Source organism: Natrix helvetica (assembly GCF_964273705.1).
Source record: "Natrix helvetica genome assembly, chromosome: 5".
NCBI lineage: Eukaryota > Metazoa > Chordata > Lepidosauria > Squamata > Natricidae > Natrix > Natrix helvetica.
This window is the reverse complement of record NC_138551.1, coordinates 106,019,001-106,043,251: the sequence shown is the minus strand read 5'-3', so window position 1 is coordinate 106,043,251 and position 24,251 is coordinate 106,019,001. Positions and strand designations below refer to the sequence as shown.

At 41.6% G+C, this 24,251-nt stretch overlaps 1 protein-coding gene and 1 long non-coding RNA gene across 3 annotated transcripts in view; one reads left to right on the top strand and one right to left on the bottom strand.

Moving 5' to 3' along the window:
• LOC309392931 overlaps positions 1–24,251 on the bottom strand; it is a 137,778-nt gene that overhangs the window by 103,564 nt on the left and 9,963 nt on the right. The gene's annotated exons all lie outside the window — the stretch shown is intronic.
• LOC309392929 (protein FAM13A-like) lies at positions 1,215–19,880 on the top strand. 2 transcript variants are annotated; one of them, XM_081954552.1, is made up of 7 exons: positions 1,215–1,389; positions 5,200–5,359; positions 7,415–7,624; positions 8,307–8,490; positions 9,836–9,971; positions 12,357–12,506; positions 14,857–19,880. In XM_081954552.1, the coding sequence occupies exons 1-7, from the start codon at positions 1,360–1,362 to the stop codon at positions 15,022–15,024; spliced, it is 1,038 nt and encodes a 345-aa protein (XP_081810678.1). In that variant the 5' UTR covers positions 1,215–1,359; the 3' UTR covers positions 15,025–19,880. The 2 variants fall into 2 exon arrangements, with proteins under 2 accessions (XP_081810678.1, XP_081810679.1); XM_081954553.1 differs by lacking the exon at positions 12,357–12,506.

Sequence of the window (24,251 nt, the reverse complement as noted above, 5' to 3'; positions counted from 1 at the left end):
TTTGTCACTTTGTCAAAGAATGCAATAAGATTAGACTGGCACAATCTGTTTTTGACAAACCCATGTTGGCTTTTGGCTATTACTTTGTTTGCTTCTAGGTGTTCACTAATTTGTTGCTTGATTATCTTTTCCAGAATCTTTCCTGGTATTGAGGACTGATAGGTCTATAGTTTCCTGGATCTATTTTTTTTCCTTTTTTGAAGATGGGAACCATATCAGCTCTTTTCCAGTCCTCTGGTAGTTCCCCGGTGCTCCAGGATCTCTGAAAGATATAGTTCAGTAGTTCTGAGATCTCATCTGCCAGTTCCTTCAGAACCCTGGGGTGTAATCCATCCAGTCCTGGTGATTTGAAGTTGTCTAGGGTAGAGAGGTGCTTGCTGGATTTCACCCCCGAATTTGCTCCCTTGTCAGGGCTGAGCCTGCAATCAGTTCCCTGGACTGCCAGCATGAGAATGGGACAAGCTAGGAGCCAACACTGAACTGGCACATGGGGTGTTTTCAGTTTGCGTGATAGGAAGGAAGGGGTGGGTGGGTGGTTAGCAAAAGAGGTTCCTCTTTCTTTCCTTTGTCAAGCCCTGTGCAATCAACACCTTTTGCCCACTGAGTGCTCTGCTCTTGGAGGGGCTTCCTTTACCCACCCATAATGCCTGATAATCAAGCTCAGCCTGTGGTTATGTTATAATTGGTCAGAGACAAGCATCCATTTCCAAAGATGCCCGCACAATGCAAGCAAGGAACTGGCAGTGGTTCAATCCTCATGGCCTCCAAAGTGACTTTTTTTTCCTCCTGCAAAGGACCCTACGTCTGATGACTGAGTAGTCCCCAAACTCTGAGATTCTTGTTAGGCCCCAAAAGATTTCCTATGACCCCAACCATTCCCTTCCCCTAACAAACTACAGATCTAAAAATGAGCATTGCTTCTTTACAGAATGAAGGGCCTGGAAAGATGAAAATGACAATTGAGTCATTTCTGCCTTTCTTATGCACCAGGGCTCCAGTTTGCCACTCCAGTTAATTCTGTCAGGGCCTACTCGGTGTCCTGCTGCCCAGAGAATACATTGCCGGAAGTCATTGCTTCCTGGTATATGTGTGTGTGTGTGTATGCAGGATGCCATGGTAACAGCCTTAGCTTTGACATCCCAGGGAGTTTTTGTCCAAGGGTTCAGTAGCTACAGTCAGTGTCCTAAGCAGGAATCTGGTGTTGCTAAGGACTGACTGCCTTTGTTTACTTTATCACCTGCCACGTCTACCTCCCAAGGATGAATTTCTGCAAAGCCCCAGCCCTGCTGAGCTGCTGAGGAACACCATGGTTGGACTGTGGCCCTTCTCTCCTAAGAGAACTTCTGCTTCAGACTTAACATGGGGACAGGCGCCTCCATTTCCGTCTGTGTAAGTGGAACGAAACTCCTTAGGCTTAACTGAGGGTTTCCAAAAGCACCTTTTGACTAGTTAAGGGCAGAAGGCAGCTGCAAGTGACTGATTTATTTCAAGACTTAAGGTTGGCTTTGTCATAGTCCTGCCCGGTTACTATCTGTAAATGTTCTCTCCCTCTTTTTTTCTGTTGTCAATATTTTGTCTTTCATGCTTTGATTTTAAGAATGTTTACTTAGGAATATGGCTTATTTATTTGGGTTTGATTTATTTCAAATAACTACTAAAAGGCAATGAGGTTTACTCTATCTGTATCCCATTTTTCATACTACAGTCAGAGAGTCCAACTCATATTCAGGATCAAAATCTAACTTTAAGTTAATAATGATGAACATTTCAGCTGCATTTACTTTCTTTAATATTTGAGAGATGTTGCATTACAATACAGTCTATCCTACTGGGACTCCTTTGGAAATTCCTGTGACAACTGTTCAACTGAGATTTGACCTTAAACCCTGGAATTGTCCCTTGAATGTGAATACCAGTTTTTATGTTGCTATCTCAGCCTTGAGAGGAGAATCTACTGGGTCTGGTCCAGATGCTTTGCTTCATGCAGGAAAGCAATTTCTGTTCACAGAAGGATGCTTTCCAAGCCTGAGAAACAATTAAATGAAGGGAATTAAATGTTTTGATTCTCTTCAACTTAATATTGCTCATCAAAGCAATATTGACTCCAACACAGAATCATGTCCGTAATAACAGAATCATATATACTAACTTTCGTTTCAAAGACTTGGTCCTCAAGAGAGAATTATAGAGGTAAAGAGGAGGGGTCAAAGTGTTGGAGTAGGCATGGGGACAACCAAGTTCTAGTTCCTCCTCGACCATGGAAGCTCCACCAGGGGACTTTGGCCTGTCACTTGAACTCAATCTACATCCCAGGTCTATTATTCAGGGTCTAAAGTGAATGAGAACCCCACAAAATCTATAGATATAAAAAACGGCTCTCGCTCTCTGTGTGTGTTGTGTGTGTGTATGTATGTATGTTCCAGCATAACTCTGGAATGCATGGAGCAATTTTAACCAAACTTGGTACACAGATTATTTACTCTCGGGAAGTAAATACAGTGGGGGTAAGACACCCCTAAAACCCCTCGGTGTTTGTGTTCTGTTAAGATACAGCCTGTTGTGCCTTAGAATGTCTTCTACTGTACTGTCCTAAAATCGCTTCTACTGTTCAGCACAGTGGAGTTGCCATGGTAATGGCTTCACAGTACTCCACAAGGGGGCTCCTTCTGGTAAGGAGGAAAATCCAACATTAGAAATTATGTTTGATACAGACATTTCCCCCTATAAATAAATACCCGTGCAACGCCCGGTTATCAGCTAGTCATTTCATAAAAAGGCAGGATTTTAAAAATAGATTCTGAAGACATCCACTCAAAATAAAAGAAACGTATTGTCCAGAGCATCAATTAATACTTTAAGGATTAGTGAGAAAGCTAGGATACCATACATCTAGTGACATTAGAATAATAGAGTTGAAGGGGTCTTCTAGTTTAACCCTTGCTCAAGCAAAAGACCCTTTTGGAGAACTGATAGCAGAAATTTTGAGTAGTTTGGAGAACCAGCAAAAACCATCTCTGTCTGGTCCCAGAGTTGGGTGGGAATGGAGATTTTGCAGTATCCTTCCCCTGTCACGGCCATCAAGCCACACCTGTAAAAACTAATAGTAAAAAAAAATGAATTTAACCACTGCCCTATACTTGTGTTGGCAAACATTTTTGTCACCGAGTGGTGAAACCAGAATGTGCGTGTGCCAGAAACCAGAGGAGCAGCTGCCCACTGCTCATGTGCACACCCGCCAGCTGCTCTTCCAGGTTCCTGCACTTCCATGTGCATCAACAGCTGGTCTTTGTGTATGCATGCACATGCCGGAACCTGGAAGAGTAGCAGGCAATGGCGCACGTACCCAGAGAGAGGGCTCTGTGTGCCACCTCTGGCACGCGTGCCATAGGTTCACCATCACAGCCATATACAATACAATACAATACAATACAATACAATGCAATACAATACAATACAATACAATAGCAGAATTGGAAGGGACCTTGGAGGTTTTCTAGTCCAACCCCCTGCCTAGGCAGGAAACCCTATACCATTTCAGATAGATGGCTATCCAACATCTTCTTAAAGTGTTGGGGCATTCACAACTTCTGAAGCAAGCTGTTCCACTGATTAATTGTTCTAACTGTCAGGAAATTTCTCCTCAGTTCTAAGTTGCTTCTCTCCTTGATTTAGTTTCCACCCATTGCTTCTTGTCCTGCCTTCAGGTGCTTTGAAGAATTTTTGACTTCCTCTTCTTTGTGGCAACCCCTAAGATATTGGAACACTGCTATCATGTCTCCCCATGAAAAGTTCTTCTTTTCATTAAACAAGACATACCCAGTTCCTGCAACCGTTCTTCATATGTTTTAGTCTCCAGTCCCCTAATCATTGTTGCTCTTCTCTGCACTCTTTCTAGAGTCTCTACGTCTTTTCTACATCGTGGTGACCAAAATTGAATGTAGTATTCCAAGTGAGGCCTTACCAAGGCATTATAAAATGGTATTAACACTTCACGTGATCTTGATTCTATCCCTCTGTTGATGCAGCCTAGAACTGTATACCATTCTAGACAAATGGCTGTCCAGTCTCTTCTTTAAAACCTCAACCTTGAATTAAGCAGAAAGTTCCTAACGGTGAGGACAATTAATCAGTGGAATGGCTTGCCTTCAGAAGTTGTAGGTACTCAATCACTGGAGGTTTTAAGAAGAGACTGGACAGCCATTTGTCTAGAATGGTATACGGTCTTCTGCTGGACTAGAAGATCCCTTCCTTTTTTCTGATGTCACCAGATGTATGGTACCCTAATTTTCTCACTAACCCTTAAAGCATTATTTGGTGGTCCAGACAAACCCTTAAAAAGCCCTGGAGGCTTAGTGAAATAACTGTAAGTGGAGCAAGACAAATATTGTTTTGTCCTCAAAAGAGAGGAGTGGGAAAGTGGTGCCGAGAAGCTGGGCAGCTTTGCAAACATGAATGATGAGTGAACTAAGCAACCAACCAACCACAAAACAACAAATTTGGCATCAGCAGCAATGGCAGATCTTAAAAAGGTGGAAGCAACAATGTGGCATGAACCAAAAAGTGTCAAAATAATTGTTTCCGGAAAAGAACGTATTTCTATTTTTTAAAAAATTTGGGAGCTCTGTTTAGTCAATTGTGGCAATCCACTAGATGTGATATATTTTGTTTTCAAGAAACACTTAGGAAAGGCTGATTTAATCCCACCCTAAATGGATGCTTGATTAAGTGTAAAGCTTTTTCTATTATAATTAACAAGAAGTTTGCATGCGCCACAGTCATAAATTGTATGTATACAAATCAAGCAAGAAGGCAGATCAATGTAATTGAAGGCCTACAGGAGATGTTAATTACCTGCATTTTACACCAAGGATGGGGTGCAGGAATAAGTACAGCAAAACTATTAAATTTTTTATAAACTTGAAAACTTCTTACTCAGTAAGGTTATTTCATTTAAAATATTAATTGGCTGGGGGAAGGTCATGTTGCAAGGAACACAACATCTTTGCTCAAGTTAATGGAACCAACAAATGTCCCCTGTTCAATTACTTTCAGTTAATGTTGCATACTACATCAATCCATGGTCAACCATTTTCAAAGCTCACAACTCAGTTCCACAGCCCTGTTGTTATAACCTTGACTTTTTAGAAATTTTGTAAATTTATGGTGCAAGGGCAGCAGCACAATTATGTCTCTTTGCAGCAGTCATTGTCATCTGTAAAAGTGAAGCACAGTGGAAACAAAGTTGGACCGGAGCCTCAAAGAATCTTTGGTTCTCCCCTTGATGTAGTCACCAAGGATACGACACACCAGTCTGTTCCTTTAGTTGTCCAACACACAGTGGAATATTTAGAAGAGTTTGGTAAGTTCATGATCTCACTTGGTTGTGACCATTTTCTTCCTTTCAGATGGACATTCTCAACACAACGAAGTGTGTTTGCACTTGGTCAGGTAATGGCATGTATTTTGGGGATTAATATTGCTAGTAATGGTGTCCATTCAGTGTCACTGATGAAACGTGGCTCTGGACATCTCTTCTTTTGCAATGACTGTCCATAGACAGTTCTGAGTTTGTCAATTAAATCCCAACCCTGTCCAAATCCCATATCAAGCAGAATCAACAAATTCAAGGATCTACTGTAATAATCAAATGTGGATTATTACAATCTGAAAGTTGTCCTCTCAAGGGCATTTCTGGATAGAAAAGAAGACTACCTCCTCCTATAAAAACTTGTAGGCATCAGCATCAGACCTGCCACAACTTAAACCTCTAAAAGGAAACAATCCTTGGCTCCATTGGTTGAGAAAAGTATAGTTTTATTACAAGTCAAGTGTATTGCAGCAATGCAAAGCCAGAATTGAGAATCACGTGTCAAAAATCCCTAAATTCAACCTTTCCTTCCTTAGCTGTCTCTCACTACCCACCTCCATATGACCAATCAGGTTGAGGCAATATGTTTTCATAATGGTCAGTCCAAATGTAGTTAGATATGCAGCTCCCTCCTTCTTCCAGCTGGGTAAACTTGAGGCAGCATCTTGAAGAGATACAGCACTTACTTTCATTTTCCCAAGTATCCCCCATCCCCTCATTCCCTCTCCCCACAGTTCATGGCAGTCTGTCACAACATAGCAGTGAAGCACGAACAGCATAAGGTGGCAGCTGAATTCAGTCTAGTTTTAGAAGCACAGGGCAGGTTGCATAGTAATAGCTCTTAGACTTATATACCACTTCACAGTGCTTTACAGCCCCCTCTAAGTGGTTTACAGAGTCAGCCTATTTCCCCCAACAATCTGGGCCCTCATTTTACTCACCTTGGAAGGATGGAAGGCTGAGTCAACTTTGAGCCAGGCAGGATCGAATTTCTGGCAGTGGGCAGAGTTAGCCTGCAATACTGTGTCCTAATCATTGTACCACCACCACTGGTAGCTTTTTCCTCTAACTGTACAGACAACCTTGTTAGTTAGACAAAGTAAACGCAGGCTGGTTGGCATTACCTCAACCATTCTGGAGATACAGGAAATTCCCCTTTGATGCATAATGATGCATTTGCTGAAGTTGCCACCCAACTGATCATGGCCAGGGCAAAGCCTCCACCTTAGCTGTAATCTCCAGTGTCATCTTGACTCATCATTTTTCCATAACTCTATCAAGAACCAACAGTTCAAGGATAAAAGAAGGGAACAGCCTCATCTGGAGGAAAAATCGTGTGATCTGGAAGTAGATTATATGCAAATCTATTATGCATTATATTTGGAGTTGGGTACACACTTTCAGTGAGCTTGCCTGTTTGAGTCTTATTAGCTGGTTTTTGCAATGATATTCCAGTGGAAAGATTTGCTTTGCATCAGATACTGAGGGTTTTTTTTCTTTGCAACATGAAAGATGAATACAAGTAGGTTCTCTCTGCGATTTTTCTTCTGTGGCCATGATAATGTAAATAATGCCTACAGCCAGGTACCTTCACCTGAAATGGAGGCTGAATAAAATTTGGTTTTGTGTATAGAATGACAAATGAAGACACAGTGGCCAAAAACTATTATATTTAGTTTTGATTTGATCACAGTATTATCTAGGAGAAAAAGAAGAAGAAGAAGAAGAAGAAGAAGAAGAAGAAGAAGAAGAAGAAGAAGAAGAAGAAGAAGAAGAAGAAGAAGAAGAAGAAGAAGAAGAAAGCAACACAGTATTGCATTTTGCTGTCTCATGAAAGAAATTTGTAGAAGGAAATGTTTCTGAAGAACATCCTGCCTTTAAAAAATATCAGAATTAGTAGAAGGAAGATCTTCTTTCTTCTCCTTAACATAATTATATTTTTCATAATTTTTCTCCATCTCTTCTATTTGTTCTTGGATCCTTAGGAACTCTATAAAAATGTATTCACTTAACAATATACACACAGGATGTTGCATATTCTCCTAGGGCTAAATCACGAAGGCCTCTTTCGGATCGGTGGATCAGCACCCAAAATCAGGGCGCTTAGATTAAAATATGATCAAGGAGAAGAAGTTGATCTTGTTAAGGAAGGGGATATCAACTCTGTTGCCAGCCTCCTTAAAGTATTCCTGAATCAGCTTCCAACTGCGGTTTTCCCGGAGAAACTCTGCACTGATATTTGGGCCATTTTTGAAGGTACAGCAAGTACATAAGGCACTTTTGATTTTGATTTTGATTCAAGAAAGTATGATTGATTCCTCCTCCTCCTCCTCCTCCTCCTCCTCCTCCTCCTCCTCCTCCTCCTCCTCCTCCTCCTCCTCCTTAAATTTCAATTTGAGTTAAATCTGGTGTTTTATGAGTCAAGACTACAAGTCTGTATTTGGAAATCCCATATAATAATAACTTCATAACAAAAATATTATTCTGGGCCACAAACAAGAATTTAAACTCATGCCCATTTCTGCATGCTACCTTATTGTTACATTTACTTAAATTCCAAACCTTAACCCATCTTCCCTTGATTATATTGTCTTTTTTTAACCCTTCTTCACTTCCTTTAGCCTTGCATATCTCAAAGACCAGCAGTGCTCTCTAAACATGGACCTTGGTCGCCATTTCCCCAATAATCTCCCTAAAGGCATCTGCGGGGAATGAAATCTCCATCCTTTCCTTGAAGGGAGGCCACTCCATATCAAATGTATGCAGGAGCCCTGCGTGCAATTCTTTGCTTAGGACGTGCCAGCTGCCATCTCTGGGGAGCCCTAATTCAGCCAGGCTTTGAGCACAAGCCTTGAGAGTCAACACTTATGAAATGCTGAACAAATTCTAACTGATGTTAATCTTTCTCTGTTAATCATTACTGTCCCATCTTTCCCAGCGAATAAAAACTGCACCATAGAGCAAACAAGATGTCTGAAAAGGCTATTAAACAGCCTTCCGGAAGCCCACAGCCGCCTTGCTTGTTTCCTCATTAGATTTCTCGCCAAGGTGGCTGCAAAGAGTGATGTGAATCAGATGACCCTGGAGAATCTGGCCATTGTGTTTGGCCCCACGTTATTCCGGTAAGAAGTTCTTTCGATATCTCCTTGGTGCTACCTCATCCTGAGTTGCCTCCTAATTCACCTTGAATGGTCTAATCATCTAGTTATCCTTCCTAAACGAGACTGGAGTATGACAGGATTGATTAGAGCAAGTAAATTAAACTATTAAGTTTGGCTCTAGAATCTAAATGGGCCTTTGAAGATGCACATCAGATAAGAGCAAAGTATGGCATCCCTTTATGATCCAAACTGCATCTCCCACAACAGAGGTTCCTGGCTGGAGAATTCTGGGAGTTGAAGTCCACAAGTCTTAAAGTATAGCATAGCTGGCTGGAGAATTCTGGGAGTTGAAGTCTACAAGGCCTAAAGTTGCCAAGTTTGAGGACCTCTGTCCCACAACATCTAGATTCTTTGTATTTTCTCTAATAACAACTCGCAAGAATCAATAGCAAAGCCAAACATCGTAATGTGTCTTATTGTTGGGATCAAATATTGGAATCAAAAGGAGCCATGATGGCAGAGTGGCTAGAACGTAGCATTGCAGATTAACTCTGCACACAGTCTGAAGTTCAATCCTGACGGGGCTTGACGTTGTACTTAGCCTTCCATCCTTCTGAAGTAAATAAAAGGAGGACCCAGATTGTTGGGGGAAAGATGCAAATAATGTATACATTGTAAATGCCCAGAGAGTGCTATAAAGCACTGTGAAGCGGTATATAAGTGTAAGCACTATTGCTATTAAATGGAAAGTGTTTGTTAGCAAAAAGGGGCGCAGTGGCTTAGCGGTTAAGATGCTGAGCTTGTCAATCAGAAAGGCTGGGAGTTTGATGGTTCAAATTCCTAGCGCCGTGAAATGGAGTGAACTTTTGTTACTTGTCCCAGCTTCTGCCAACCTAGCAGTTTGAAAGCACGTAAAAAATGCAAGTAGAAAAATAGGAACCATCTTTGGTGGGAAGATAACAGTGCTTTGTGCACCTTTGGTTTAGTTATGCCTGCCACATGACTATGGAGACGTCTTCGGGAAGCGCTGGCTCTTCGGCTTTGAAACGGAGATGATCACCGCCCCCTAGAGTCAGGAATGACTAGCACATATGTGCGAGGGGAACCTTTACATTTACCTTTTACCTTGTTAACAAAATCATTCATTTATTTCCCTATCATCACTGGGGTGTTTTCCATTCAAGAAAATGAGCCTTTTTAGTCACATTAGGTATAAAGCAAAGGAGGCCAAGGCAGAGTTGAACAGCGTCTTCACACTTTTGAGCAAAACTGAGTTTGGGAAACATTAAACTTATGGCATTCCATCCTCCTTGTGCTCCTCCTTCTTACTCCTACCATAAGTATCATTTTGGTGTGTATTTTCTAGAATTCCTTGCAGCCCTTCGGCATACGAAAAGCAAACTCTTTGCAATGCCATGCTTCTGCATATGCTTTGGCACCACATGGACCTCTTTCCGGAGGGCTCCAACAACCATTTCTCCCCCACGGAAGAGCAGCCCCAGGTAAGGGCCTCTCGGGAAGACCTGGAATAAGAGAGTTTTGGAAGGGACCTTTGAGGTCTTCTAGTCCAACCCTTGCTCAAGCAGGAGACCCTACACCACTTCAAACAAATGGTTGCCCAGTCTCTTGGAAGCCTCCGATGTTGGAACACCCACTGTTGTACCAGTTCAAGATATGACCTTGAATCTCCCTTCATCTAACTTAATATCTCCCTGGACTGCACAGTCACCCAAATGCAGTAATGAGCACAATGAATAAAGGCAAAAAAGTTTGGTTTTTAATGTTCCTTGCAGGGAGGCAAAAAACCATCTATTTCTTTTTTTTAATTATTTGTTATTTTCAAAACAAACACAACACAAAGAATCTTCCTTCTTTACATACTGTAGAAAGTGTATCAGTTGGTTACAAAAGAATTTCGTGCATCTCTTCCACAGTCATCAAGCATAATTCATATTAACTCAAGTATTTTAACTCATATATTTATACATATTACCATCATCATACCTCCATTTTCATTTGAGTATAATTGTTTAAACGTCCTTCATCATAAAATATACCAAGATTTAATACATAACCACATACTGGCATTTCATTTACTATTTCTAAAATCCTCCAATAACGCTGAATCCTTATGGCCTATTCTAGCTAAACATCCATAATATTTAGTAACAAAAATTTATAATCCTCCTTTCCAAATCACTGTTTACAATTTACACCCAGTTTCCTTATGTTGTACCCATACATATATATACGTTGTTATCATTATCCCTCCTTTATTTGACTATATCCTGTATCATAACATTTCCCCCCCTAATAATCAAGACTTAACTGAATCTAACTTAATTTTTTTATTAACCTTTATATATAATCCAAAAGGATTTCTAATCTTCCTTTCATGGGTACCATTCAATATTCATATCCAATTATTACTTATCATAACACTACACATTGTATACATTATTATCATTATCAATTATTTATTTAACTATATCTATTGTCACTAAATTTCACTAAGTTTAATTAGTTTTAAATTATACACTTCCATCCATCAACCTGTATCTTTCCAGTAGCAAAACAGTCTCATGTCTTCTGCCATTTGTGGTGTCAGTTCTCTAATCATCTCCTTAATCAAATTTGTATGGACTCCTCTTAGCAACTCCTTGCTTATAAAAACTCTCATGTAATTTTGATGCCCTTCTTCTGTTTCCTTAATCAGCTTATCTTTAATTGTCAGTAGTGTTATCAATGATGTTGCTAATAAAATTTCTCTCTTTAAATCTATAAATTCTTTTGTTTCTTCTTCTTCTGTGTCTTGCCATCTGGGGTAGAGTTCCCCTCCCTTTAATTCCTCTTTCAGTATTCCACTCTTTCCATTTCCAGGAACAAACCAATCACCATAAATGTAAGCAGATTTAATTTCTTTATGGTCATTTTCCTCTTCGGTTTTTAGGATTCTAACCTCCACTTTTTCCACTTGATAAACATCTCCAACTTCATCATATTTTACTGTTAGATGCTCTAAGTCTTCCAACTTCTTCTCCGTCCTCTCAAATGTGTTTGATAATTTCTGAATTTCTAAGAATATCTTTTGCAGGCTTAAAGTTTCTTTCTGCTTTTGAAGTTGTGCCATTATCTCCAGCTAACAAACACTGCTGCCCTGGCTTGGAAGGTTTTTACAAGATTAAGCATAGATTCACAATAAAGTTTTAATTTCACTTTTCTCTGGTTAAAGATATACTTCAAAGGGACATCTGTATGCTTATCACTCTCTATAAACAGGCAGTGAGACCTTGGAATGCCAAGCCAGGATAATCAGTAAGAAAAGTAAAAGTGTTTTGTTTCCAATACACAAGCCTCCAGCCTCTGAGTAGCAGTGTTATTGTTGCAATTTTCTTTGTTTCTTTTTGTATCTTTTTTGTATTCCAAGTTAAAAAAAGTCTGATTCTTGAATGAGTTAGAAAAACACCCACAGTAATGAAAGAGGAGAATTTTAGTCCATAGGTTACTGTTCTGACCCCCCTCTCTCCATGCCTGTGAACAAGCCAAAACACAGGCTTGGCTGTTTGCCACTGTTTAATTGCAAGATAACAAACCCTTTGGCCGAGGGCCCAGATAACTCAAAATACAAGAAAAACAAACCAGATATTCAAACACTGCTCTAAGACATTGACTTTCTTCACTGCTAATTTCGAACAGTTGTTTCCTGCAAATTTCCCCTCCCAACACCTCACCTATAAGCTCTTTTGGGAGGGGCCAATCCCCAACCACCTGTGCTGAATTATCTTCTATGAGCCTGCCTATATAATTGCTGCTTACGTTTCTCAGCCTTCTCACTTTAGCATCAGGGACAAACTGCCTTTGATCCTCCCTATTGCTCCATGCCTCAGGCACCTCCTGGTGGCCAACCAGCCCCTCTGGTCCCTGCTCTGAATCTGAACCCTGCACAGGATCCTCCACATCGTCCAGGGCAGACTCAAATGATCCCTAGCTATCTGAGTCCATTAGTAGCTCAACTGGAACCTGCTGGGCCACAACAGGTTACAAAGAATAATAAAAGAAAAAAAATAGAAGAAGAAAACTAATTCATTTTAAAAGGCTTGCATAAATTCCATCAATGAACATAGCATTTAAAAAGTAAGATAACCCACTGTCCAAAACCATTCCAAATTTAATTCCACCGTTTATTTCTTCTATTTTTCAATTTAAATTAAATTTAAGTTTTTTATAGGCTATCTCTTTTAAAATGGTAAAAATTCTTCACCAGCTGGAAACACTTTCTCTTTCCATATCCTTCCATTTTGGAGCCGCCCCAACTTCATCAGCCTTGGCTGGATTTTTTGTCGCCGGCTTGAAGAACTTCTCTTGCATTGATCAGGGACTTTGCGATGTCCTTGAGATCAGCAAGACGTATTCTTCCTGTTCACCATCTCTGCGGGACGGTTTAGGTCCGATTGGACCACCCAGTGGCAAAAGTATCAGCTGCGGTCTCTGAGCATCAAGACCGCATGTCCGTATCATTGCGACGTTAGCTCCTCTCCCGAAAACCATCTATTTCATAACAAAAAAATAACTACCGTGTTTCCCCGAAAATAAAACAGGGTCTTATTTTCTTTTGACCCCTGAAATAAGCACTTGGCCTAATTTTTGGGGAGGTCTTATTATTTTTGAAGTGCAGGAGGTGGCGAAGGTGGTCACCTCATGGCTGCTGCTGTGTTGCAATATTTTCAGGGAGGGCTTATTTTCAGGGGAGGTCTTATTTTAGTGCATATGCTCAAAAGCCCAGTTGGGCATATTATCTGGGGAGGTCTTATTTTGGGGGAAACGGTACCATATTTTTGGAGTATAAGATGCATCGGAGTATAAGATGCACCAAGGTTTTGAAGAGGCAAATTTTTAAAAAATGTTTTTGCACTCTGCAAACCTCCCCAAAATGGCCCGTTTTCACGAAAACTGGCCCATTTTTTTCCACAAAAAAGGGGGCATGAATAGTCCTTAGGAGGCTTGTAGAGTGTTCCGTGGGGGGGGGGGGGTGAGCAAAAATGGCCTATTTTTTTGTTAAAAAAAAGGGCATTAGGAAATTTATAAAGTGCTCCTGGGGCTGGGGCAAAATTGAGCAAAAAACCAGCCCATTTTTTGCTCATTTCTGCCCTCCCTAGCCCCCATGAGCTCCCTGAAAGCCTCCTAAAGGCTATGGAGAGCAATATTGGTGAAGGAGGCGGGGTACGGGAGGCAAAAAAATAGATGCTGTGTTCAGTGTATAAGACGCACCCAGATTTTCAGCCTCTTTTTTGAGGGAAAAAGGTGCGTCATACTCCAAAAAATACGGTAGCCATTCAGCCCTATAAACAGCTGGATTTTGAGCTAATTTTCCTGTTGGAGATTAAAAAGAGAAACTAGGAATATTTCTGTAATGTGATTTTAGATCTATTTCCATATTGGTACCAATTTATAAAAGGATCTCTCTCCCTATCTCCAAGAGTGATAACAATTCCCAAACCATGCACTTAGGGTTTTATTTTATTTTATTAATATTAGTTCTAAAATGTTGTTTAAGTTGAATGTTAACAAATGCATTGGTTCAGGGCAACAGAGATTTAATCAATTCACTCACTATTAAATCAAGCATGCCTAATGTCTATAATGAATCTGATTTAAGAACAGAATGAAGTTCATTATGTTGCAATTATAGAATCAATATTGATGGAAAAGCTAATTTGTTCAGTGGAACAGCAATGTGAAAACTACTGAGGAATAGTCTAACCTTGCTTTTTAATCTGGTTTTCCCCTGCGTAGCTTGCTCTCCGTGTCTGCCCCTTGATCTGGAAAAATTGACCATATGGTGAGCTGCTGGTTAAACGGTCATTTAGATCTAAGGAGTTAAAGACAGAGGAAATCCATGGTTTCTAATCTGCCTGACTGTTGCCACCCAGCTCTCCTGCTGAGACATTGAGACTCTAAGTTCCAGAACAAGGAGCTGTAGAGCAACTCATTGGACAGCCATTTACAAAGGGAGACGTCCCTAAGGTGCTTTCTAAAGAGGCAACTGGACTTTCTTTGTTTTTCCTTGAAGACGTTTCGCTTCTCATCCAAGGAGCTTGCTCAGTTCAGAACAGAAGAAGCTTCTTGGACGAGAAGTGAAATGTCTTCAAGGAAAAACAAAGAAAGTCCAGTGGCCTCTTTAAAAAGCAACTTTGGGGCAATCATGACCTGGATGACAGAGAATCCCCATAGATACCAAGCAGCATGCTAGAATAAAGCCACAGGGGTTTTAGTGGATTCTCTGGCCATGTATGATCTTCCACCTCAACAATTGCACATTTCTTTTGAAAATGGTCCCCACCTCCTCCACCCTACAGCTTTTTAAAAACACTTGTTGCTTCTCCACAGATTTCCCATCCTGCCTCGCCACCTCAAGAACTCGCACAACAACAGACAGAGGAAAATGAACCTCCGCAAAGGATGCCCAGAGCTGTCTGGCGCCTTCCATCCATGTGGTGGCAATGTTGTGTTTTTAATCTTTCAGCTCACAGCTACGGGAAAACAGGGTCAGTTTGAGGTTGTGATTTGCAAAGCATTAATCCTTTTCTGGGGCAAATTTGTCAGTTTCCAAGTCAAGCACCCTTCGTTCTGATTTATAGTACCTGAAAAACGGTTGTTTTCAAATAAATACTGTGCAAGCCCTACGCAGAGTTCAAACAGACATTTTGCTAAAAATGCCTGCAGTTTACATAATTTGTGCATCCTTTGGAGAACCCTTGAAAACATTTTGAAAACAGAAGACAAATGATCTAATGTATCCTTTCCAGTTGAAGTATTAGAACATGGAACAAATCTCTTTTTGATGGCCCTGGGAAACTACCAAACAAGCAAACAAACAAACAACCTACAATGGCAATATTACTTCCTCTTTCTCCTCCTTTTTCGACAGGAATCCTTACTATCAAGTTTCATTCCTCCCTGTTTTTATTTATTCTACAACTCTTATTTTATGTTTTGCCAAGTAGGCTGATCTTTAGGCAGCTACCACACTTTTAAGCCAGATTTGGAAGAAATGAAAACACCCAAAACAAACCCTATCCTTTCCCCTGCGATCGCCCAACAACAAAACAAATAACTTAAAAGCTTATCACAGTTTTACTGGACAAGTTGAGAAGAACTCTCTATAAATGCCACGCTCAAGAGCTGCTTCTACAATTCTCTGCTTCTCAGGGTTCTTCTCGTTTCCCCCCCCCCCCAGCTGCACAGAGTTCTTCAGAAAATATAAAAGGAGATCTCTTAAAGCTGCACAGCAGAATGATGAACAGAGGAGAGGATTTCTCCCTCCAGCTCCCTTATCTGCTTTTTTAGTTATGATTGAGGCTCAGACTTCCTTTCTCTTGGGGTGAAAGACGTGCCATGAAAAGTCATTTAGCTTCAGCTTTACAATCCACAATATGTTGCCAAAATAAAGAATAGACATGGCAGGAATTGGGCAAGGGAGGGGATCAGTGGTGAGATTCAATTTTTTTTACTACTGGTTCCGTGGGCGTGGCTTGGTAGGCGTGGCAGGGGAAGGATACTGCAAAATCCCCGTTCCCTCCCCACCCTACTAACCTGCTTTCCAGCTCTGTTCTGCTGTTCAGGGCAGCAAAAGAAGATCAACTGGGAGGCTGGGAGGCAGCAGGGGCGGGGCCAGCCTATTTGCCGGTTCTCCGAACTACTCAAAGTTTCCACTACCGGTTCTCCAGAACCTGTCAGAACTGGCTGATTACCACCTCTGGAGGGGATGAATGCCACAACGGCAGCCTAGTGCTTCCCCACTCGTTCCTTAGTTCCGTTTGGGTCATTTTTGTAGAGGAGAGTAAAAGAAGTTTTGAAGAAGAAATCCAATAATTGTTAGGGAAACACTGCTTTAGCTTTGAAAGTATGTGAGAAAGAAACCCAAGATTGGGCAATCTTCACTCTCTTTAGCATAAAAGAGGAAAGAAAGACTCTGCCAGGCTTTCACGATTTGGTTTTTATACTCTGTTAGGAATGAAGCAGAGTTCCCATAGCACTTGCGGTGTCTGAGCCTTGACCTGGTCTACCTCAAAAGCTGACAGTTCTTGAGGTAACAATATGGCGGAAAACACAAGACAACTTGAACCAACGCGACAAAGGAGAGGAAGGGAGTTTTGGTGTAAGCTGGTCTCCCAAGACGATCTTTTGGCAAACCTTGAAGGATGGATCTCCCGCCAACAATAGAGATGCACAGTTTTGCATTTGCCCACAGTTTGTTCAGGCATGCAACAGATACTCTAAGCCAGTGATGGCGAACCCTTTCCTTACGGCATGCCAAAATTGTGTGTATGTGAGCTATCACATGTGCATGCATGCCAGCTATCATTCACGCATGCCCACATCAATTCAATCCTCACCACCCACTTGCACATGTGCACGCGACCCCTCCTCAGGCTCTGGAGGCTTTCTTGAACCCTGGGGAGGGTGATAACGGACTCCCCTGGCCCTCGGAAGGCTGAAAATCAGCTGGCCGGTATGCACATGTATGCTGGAGCTGATGGCTGGCATGCCAGCAAATCTGGGTCCATGTGCCACCTGTGGCACGCATGCCATAGGTTCGCCATCACGGCTCTAAGCTAATGAATGGTTGCCACATACCCATGTCGAAACAGAGCTGCAATAAATTCGAAGATAATATTCGACAAACTGAGGCAGAGGTCAGGGAGTGGTCAAAGGCTCCTTTTTGTCCCTTTGGAGCAAGATTTGAAAGTCTGAATTTTGCACTTAGAATTGGGGGCTGAGGGGGTGCTTCCTTCGGCTGTAACAAGTCAAGGACAGAGGGAGTCAGTGTCCGGAGAATAACCCACCAAGGCTGAATTCTCTCCTCCCGCCTTCCTGTTGCTTTCCTCTGCATGCCTCTTCTCATCAGAAGCCCTGGGATAGAGACAGGCTTGTTTTGACAACCTTTGCAGGAAGAGACCAAGCATCGAGTTGTTGCTAAGGCAACACAAGGATGAAATCCTCTTTTTTCTCTCTCCTTAAGCAAGTTCTGCACCTCCACTTCAAGGCTAGCCTGGATAGATCAAAAATAGCACATTCATTATGTACTTCTGAGATGCCTTTTCTTCTTTTTCTATCTGTCAGATTGAAGTTTTCTTTAACCTGACATAATCTTTTTTTTTCTCTTTCAAAGGAAGACTTTTGCTGGTAGAGTAGATCTCCAGTAGCACTAAGCCAAAGCAGAAAAATTTCAAACTATGTGACAAGGTTAATCTCTTTGGCCAAATCATTGAACAGAGGAAGAGAACTAAACTTTTCTGAACCCCCCCCCCCCCAATGTTGGTATGAATACTGTTTCCTCTGGTCTGCTGGTGAGAAATCACAGACAGACAGGATGATGCCTTGTGTTGGATTCAGAGCAGTGGTGGGATTCAAATTTTTTTATTACTGATTCTGTGGGCGTGGCTTGATGGGCATGGCTTGGTGGGCATGGCAGGGGAAGGATACTGCAAAATCCCCATTCCCTCCTGATCAGCTGGGACTCGGGAGGCAGAGACTAGATTGGGGTGGGCCCAGTCAGAGGTGGTATTTACTGGTTCTCCAAACTACTCAAAATTTCCGCTACCGGTTCTCCAGAACTGGTCAGAACCTGCTGAATACCACCTCTGATTCAGAGCTGTAGAAAAACTTGCCTTAAATGAGACTCTCAAAATGTTATGCCTAAACTCCTCCCAAGTCCTTCTTTTGGGTGATTCTCAGAGTGCTCTGAGCTTGTTTGGGTTAGGCCCAGACAATCCATGGGAACAATGCCTTTCACATCTAAAAGAGAAATCTTTCAAGTGAAGTTAATCCAAGGAAATGCTACAGACAGACCCAAGGGATTTTCTTGGCAGCACTATGAGAGTGGATTACCATTGCCTTCTGCCAGGATTTTTTAAAAAAAAATCCTAATCCAGTCTTGCTTGTTGATTTAATACATATCATCAAGCCAATGTCAACTCCTAGCAGCTCCATTGGGAGACCTTCTCTCATCAATGTAACCTTTCATCCTTCAATGGTCTCACCATGATGCTGTAACTCAGGCCATCTATTCTCCTCTGCTTGCCTTCCATCTTTTCCATCACGGTAGACTTCACATAATGTGCCCAAAATATAATTATAATTTAAATCAAACCATTTGTGCTTCCACAAATGCGAATGCCACATTTTGCCTGATGAGTCATGTGACTCTTCCTTGGCTGCCCATAGTATTCCTGGTGGAGCTTCCTCCAACACCCAAGTTCAAAACCATCAATACTCTTGTTATCCTGCTTCTTTAAGGAAAGTCACATGGAAAATCATTGCCTACGTTGATCTTTGTAGGCCTGGACATTAGCATAACATCTGGGTATCTTTTCTAGAATATTCATTGCTACCCCACCAAGTGCCCAGGCTACCCTAGATTCTAGAATTTCCTGAAGTTCTCCCATGCAAGTATCAACCAGGTCCAATTCTGCTTAACTTCTAAGACTAAGTAAGGTTTGCCAGATGCTGCTAATTGCTGACTATCATCAATCTAAAATTCTTCTGCGTAAGCTTTATTTTGTTTGCTGATGCTGTTGGCTTGTATGAAGGTCCAGACAGCTAGGGCATAACCCAACTTTCTGTTTATAGCAAGTGCCCCACAGCTGCAAACCCACAGATTTAGAGGATATGATCTGTTGATATCCTTATAAGCAGTTGAGTTGCTTCAGGAAAATATTTTATGGCTATTGGTTGCCACAATCATGGTTTGGTTACTTGTGCGTGTAAACACCACACCATATGGTCTCTTGGTCTCTTTATATATTATCTTTAGTGAAGCATGCAAACCAGCATTTTGCATTTCCTGCACTGGCTGAGGAGAGTACATCTTACTCCTTCTGTCTTGGACACTTTTTACAGAGGCACAATGGAGAACGTTTTAACAAAGTGCATCCCTGTTTGGTTTGGCTGCAGCAGTGCCTCAGATAGAAAGTCCCTACAGAGAGTGGTGAGGACAGCTGAGAAGATTATAGGAAATTCACTTCCCATTATTCAGGATACTGCTTATAAACGCTATGTGCTTAGAGCTCAAAGCATTGTTAGAGACCCCACACACCCACTTTATGATCTATTTCTGTTGCTTCCCTCTGGGAGGAGGATTTGAAGTATCTACAGCAGGTCTACTAGGTTCTGTAACAGCTTTGTTCTTTATGCCATCCATCTTTTAAACTCACAAGATTCGTTTCTCTCGCCATGTACAATGTATGTATACATTCGAACTAGACTGTGTTGTTCCTCTGTGTCATATATGTGTGTGCATATGGGTATATGTATAGTGGTTATCTTTTGAGAACTGAATGCAATGAAATGTCCTTTTACTGGTTAGTGTACATTTAAAGTGATAATGAAATATTCTATTCTATTCTATTCTATTCTATTCTATTCTATTCTATTCTCATTCCATATTGTCTTGTCTTGTCTTGTCTTCTATTCTATTCCCATTGATCCATTCCATTCTCCAGTAAAAGAAACATTGGAGGAGAGCTATTTTTAATGTACTTTTTTAAACCTTCAAGTTAATCTTCTGTTGCTGATTTTAAGCCCTTTGGTTGCCATGGAAACTGCCACAGCTCCTAGCTGTGTGCTCCTCAGAGACTTAATTGCATTCCAAGTTTCATAAACTTTCTATTAACCTTCACCTGGCAGTGAGACATGTGTGAAGCCAGATAATGAGCTGGATTAATTGTCTGATATGATGGAACTCTTCTCCTCATCTTTACATTTCTTTCCTCAAATATCCTTCCTCTCTATCAAGTGAGATTTCATGTAAATACCTGCAAGGATGCATTTGGCCCTTTCTCAAATGCCTGATGTCATGGCAACTGGCAGCAACATTCAGGGTGCTCAAGAAAGTTCACGACTACAGTGCAGGAGGCCAGGCTTGATGTGACCACTGACATGTCGTTGTGGTGGGTGGGAGGTTGTTTCATTGGTCTCTGGGTTCTTTTCAACAGTAGTGCTAGGATACACTGGCAAATTTCGGTCTCTCTTGAGAAGAACGTGGAAGAATGGATACGGATATCCTCTTTCAGGATGGCCTAGCTTGGTTGCCTTTGGTCACTTAATATTTTTGGATAGTGGTGGGCAACTTGGCCTCTCTTGGAAAGGCTACTCTGCTCACTGGCAGGATGTGAACATCTCAGGATTGTAGCTTGCTGGCAGCATTCTATGCAACTGTCAGACCTGCCCCACCTTATATATCTAGGAAAGAAAGACCCTCGATTCCATTTGATTGAAGTGATAGATCAGTGATGGCTAACCTTTTTGTCCTCACATGCTGAAAATGCACGTGTGTGTGCCCACACCCATAATGCAATGTGTGCCCACCCGTGTATCCCACACTTCTGCGCGTGCACACATCACCCCCCCATGCTCCCCCACACCTGCTCCCCTGTACATGCACGAACGACCCCCCTGCCCCATTTTTGGCCTAGCAGGCCTCCCTGAAGCCTCTTGGGACCAAAAATGGGGCACAGGGGGGCATGGCACCCCCCCACTCCTCCCATCCCCTGCTCATGCGTGCATCATCCCTTGCCCTCTCCCACATGCGCATATGTCTCCTGCATGCATGGCAGAGACCCAAAAATCAGCTGGCCAGCAGGAGGCACTCATGCATACACAGTGGAGCTGAGCTGGGTGATGGCTCGTGTGCCCACAGAGAGGGCTCCGCATGCCACCTGTGGCACGTGTGTCTTAGGTTCGGCAACACGGTGATAGGTTCTTTTACTACAGGTTCTTTTGCTACAGATAAGTTGTTGCAGTGAAAGTAAAGCTGAATCTGAGTATTCTCATGCAAAGGTTACACTTCCCCCCCCTTTCCCTGGCCCGCTCCCCCTTGACCACTCCACCAGTATGTCATATTGATATTTTGGAAACGGCTTGGGTGATTGGCGCCTCTCAATATAGTTTTGCATTCTGTTCCCAGGCCAGGTGTCCTTGGCGACTGGTTTATTTTCCGGTTTGGCCTTTCTGGTTCTTGTAATGTGTCTCCCCTCCCATGTTTGTCATCTCATTCCCATGCCTGAACTTTACTACCCCAAATACCTTCCGCCCTCCCCTGGTTTTTTAATGGCAGGATGCCAGTGAAGTGAAGAAGCTGAAGCAGGCACACCTGACAGCTACTTAGTGGGAGCAGAAGCAATAACAGGGGGTAATAGTGGCGGTGGTGTCCTTTTGGTAGACCCAAACCACTCCTTTGAAGTTGTGTTTGTGAAGCATGGACAGCTCTAATACCAGAGGTGGTATTCAGCCGGTTCGGACCAGTTCACCTGAACTGGTAGTGGAAATTGCTGGTGGGCCTGCAATATGCCGTTCTATTTAGGCACGTTTTTGAGGCAAAATGCATGCGTGGAAGGGGCGTTTGCGCCTGTGAAGCAAGCAGGCACGCGCGGGGGCAAACGGGTGGTAACTAAATGTGAAACCCACTGCTGTCTAATGCATATTCCTGAAATGGGTTTACAGCACCTTTGCATCACATGCTTTCAGATTGAGGCACATCAGATGCAAAGTTAAAAAGGAATTAAACAAAATGACACCACCTACATTGCAATATACTGTATTGTTAAAAATAAATACAGCAATGTAAAGGTACAATCAAATTATAGAACATTTATACCTTAAAATGCTTTCGTAAATAAAACAATTTTAACCAGGAACCAGAAAAGAGAGTCAAACATCCTCTGTATTGCCATTCTAAAATCAGAGGCATTTAATAAATGTAATAAATTTAATAAATGGCATTCTGAGAGCCACCCTCTCTCCCAACACTGTATGCTCACATTTTGTGATTGGCAGCTCTTTGGGACAAACACAAAGTCACCTTCCCTGTTCAGGCCATATTCTGAGGGGAAAAAAACCAGAAATCAGATGGCCTTTATAAAAAAGATACGGTCTGAATTTCTATTCAGAGAAACTAATTGCCACCTAATGACAGGATGTTTAACCTCAGTAGCACAGATGGCAGGAAGTAGGGATTGTCCTGGTGCAAAAAAACCAGCTCAATCTGCTCCTTCACATAACATGCATAACCTAATTAGACACTACAAATCCACTTTAAAAACTAACAATTTACCAACATAGCACTGAACAGAGAAGCTGAGGGATAAAAATGGCTCCATTCAACAGTGCTTGTTTGGGTGTTTGCACACACAATTATGAGTTGAGGATAGAATAAATAACCAAATTTGCTTCCAGGAAGATCTATGAATTGATCATTCAGGTGCAAGTTTTTTTCTGAAGGCTTCCTCTGATTTATCTCCTGCTTTGTGGTAAGCAGGGTAGTTATTTTTTTCAACTGCAGGAGAAGATTATCATTCAAAAAAGTTGAAAAACTAGTTCAACTTTGATCTGTACTCAAAACAAAACCCTGAACTCAAGAGTTTTGAGTCACTGTGTGCTTATGCCAAGTATTGATGGATTTTGAATTTATAGTGAATGAATAAAATTATTCACAAATCCTGCCTACCTCGAATTTGCCTAAGACATAAATAATAACGGTGAATTTGAGGTAGACAGGATTTGTGGATAATTTGGTTCAACAGAAAAGAACTGATGGAGCATTTTCTGGAAACTGTTTCAAGGGGTGAATACAACATAGGTTTGTATGCAGCCCAATGGACTTCAAATGAGACTGAGCAGACATGGCCTTCCAGATGCAGAAGAAACCTGGCCAATGTAGCAGAACCTACATTGAAAAGATATAATTTGCTCCGGATGTCTTCTAGGGTTGAGACCCAGCAGCAACGTGGGCTGTTGGTATATTTTAAGCTCTTGTTGCTGGGATTTCCAAAAGAGAATTCCCAATTAGACCAATCAGTCACTACTTAAGAGAAGCAGAAGCATAAGTCCTCCAGTTATTTAATATTTATATGCTGCATGTTCTCACCAGAGAACATGATTCGTGAGGGCACATACTTCAAAGAACTCAAGAAACCATTAAATACAACAAAATGTCTATGTTTTAATAGTTCTCCCCGAGTACTACATTTGTACTTCTTTTATTAAATTAAACATCACCAATAATAATTTTTAAAAAATCAGAAAAGTTGTTGCTAAACTTTTCAGATTCATAATGAGGTAGATGTATTCATTCCTGATGTGCTACATCATAATTTTTATCTGATAAATAATGATAAATCCAATCATCACGGGGGCTGTTTATTGGTCTTCAGGGTGTATTGCTGAGATGATGGATCATTCCTTCCTATACAACCATTACATAATTTGTCATTTGGGGGTCAACTCAAGCTTTCAGGGTTTGTTTATAGGTCAATTCAAGCTTCAAAAGGTCATTTTAGGTCAACTCAAGCTTCTGGAGTGATCTTGCGTGAGCACCATCTTCCAGGGCTTTTGGGGTCAACTTCTATGGCTCTTTGGTGACCAACTGAAGCCTCTCATTCAGGGGTCAACTCAAACTTCCAGGGTTCATCGGGGGTCACCTCAAGCCTCTAGAGGTCATTTTGGGTGAACGCAGGCTTCTGGAATGATCCTGGCCTGAACCCCAGGTTCCAGGGCTTTTGGGGTCAACTTCTACAGCTCTTTGGTAGCCAAGTGAAGCCTCCAGGGCTCATTTGGATGGGGGCTGGGTCAACTCAAGCTTTCAGAGCTCATTACAGCTAAGTGTTCATTTAATTGGTCTATTTTTTTTAAAAAGCAAATTTTTTTTAAAAGAAGTTCAAACATATAACATTCCTAAAATTTCCTGTTTTGCTTTTACTTCAGTTAAGTTACTAATCTTTCAG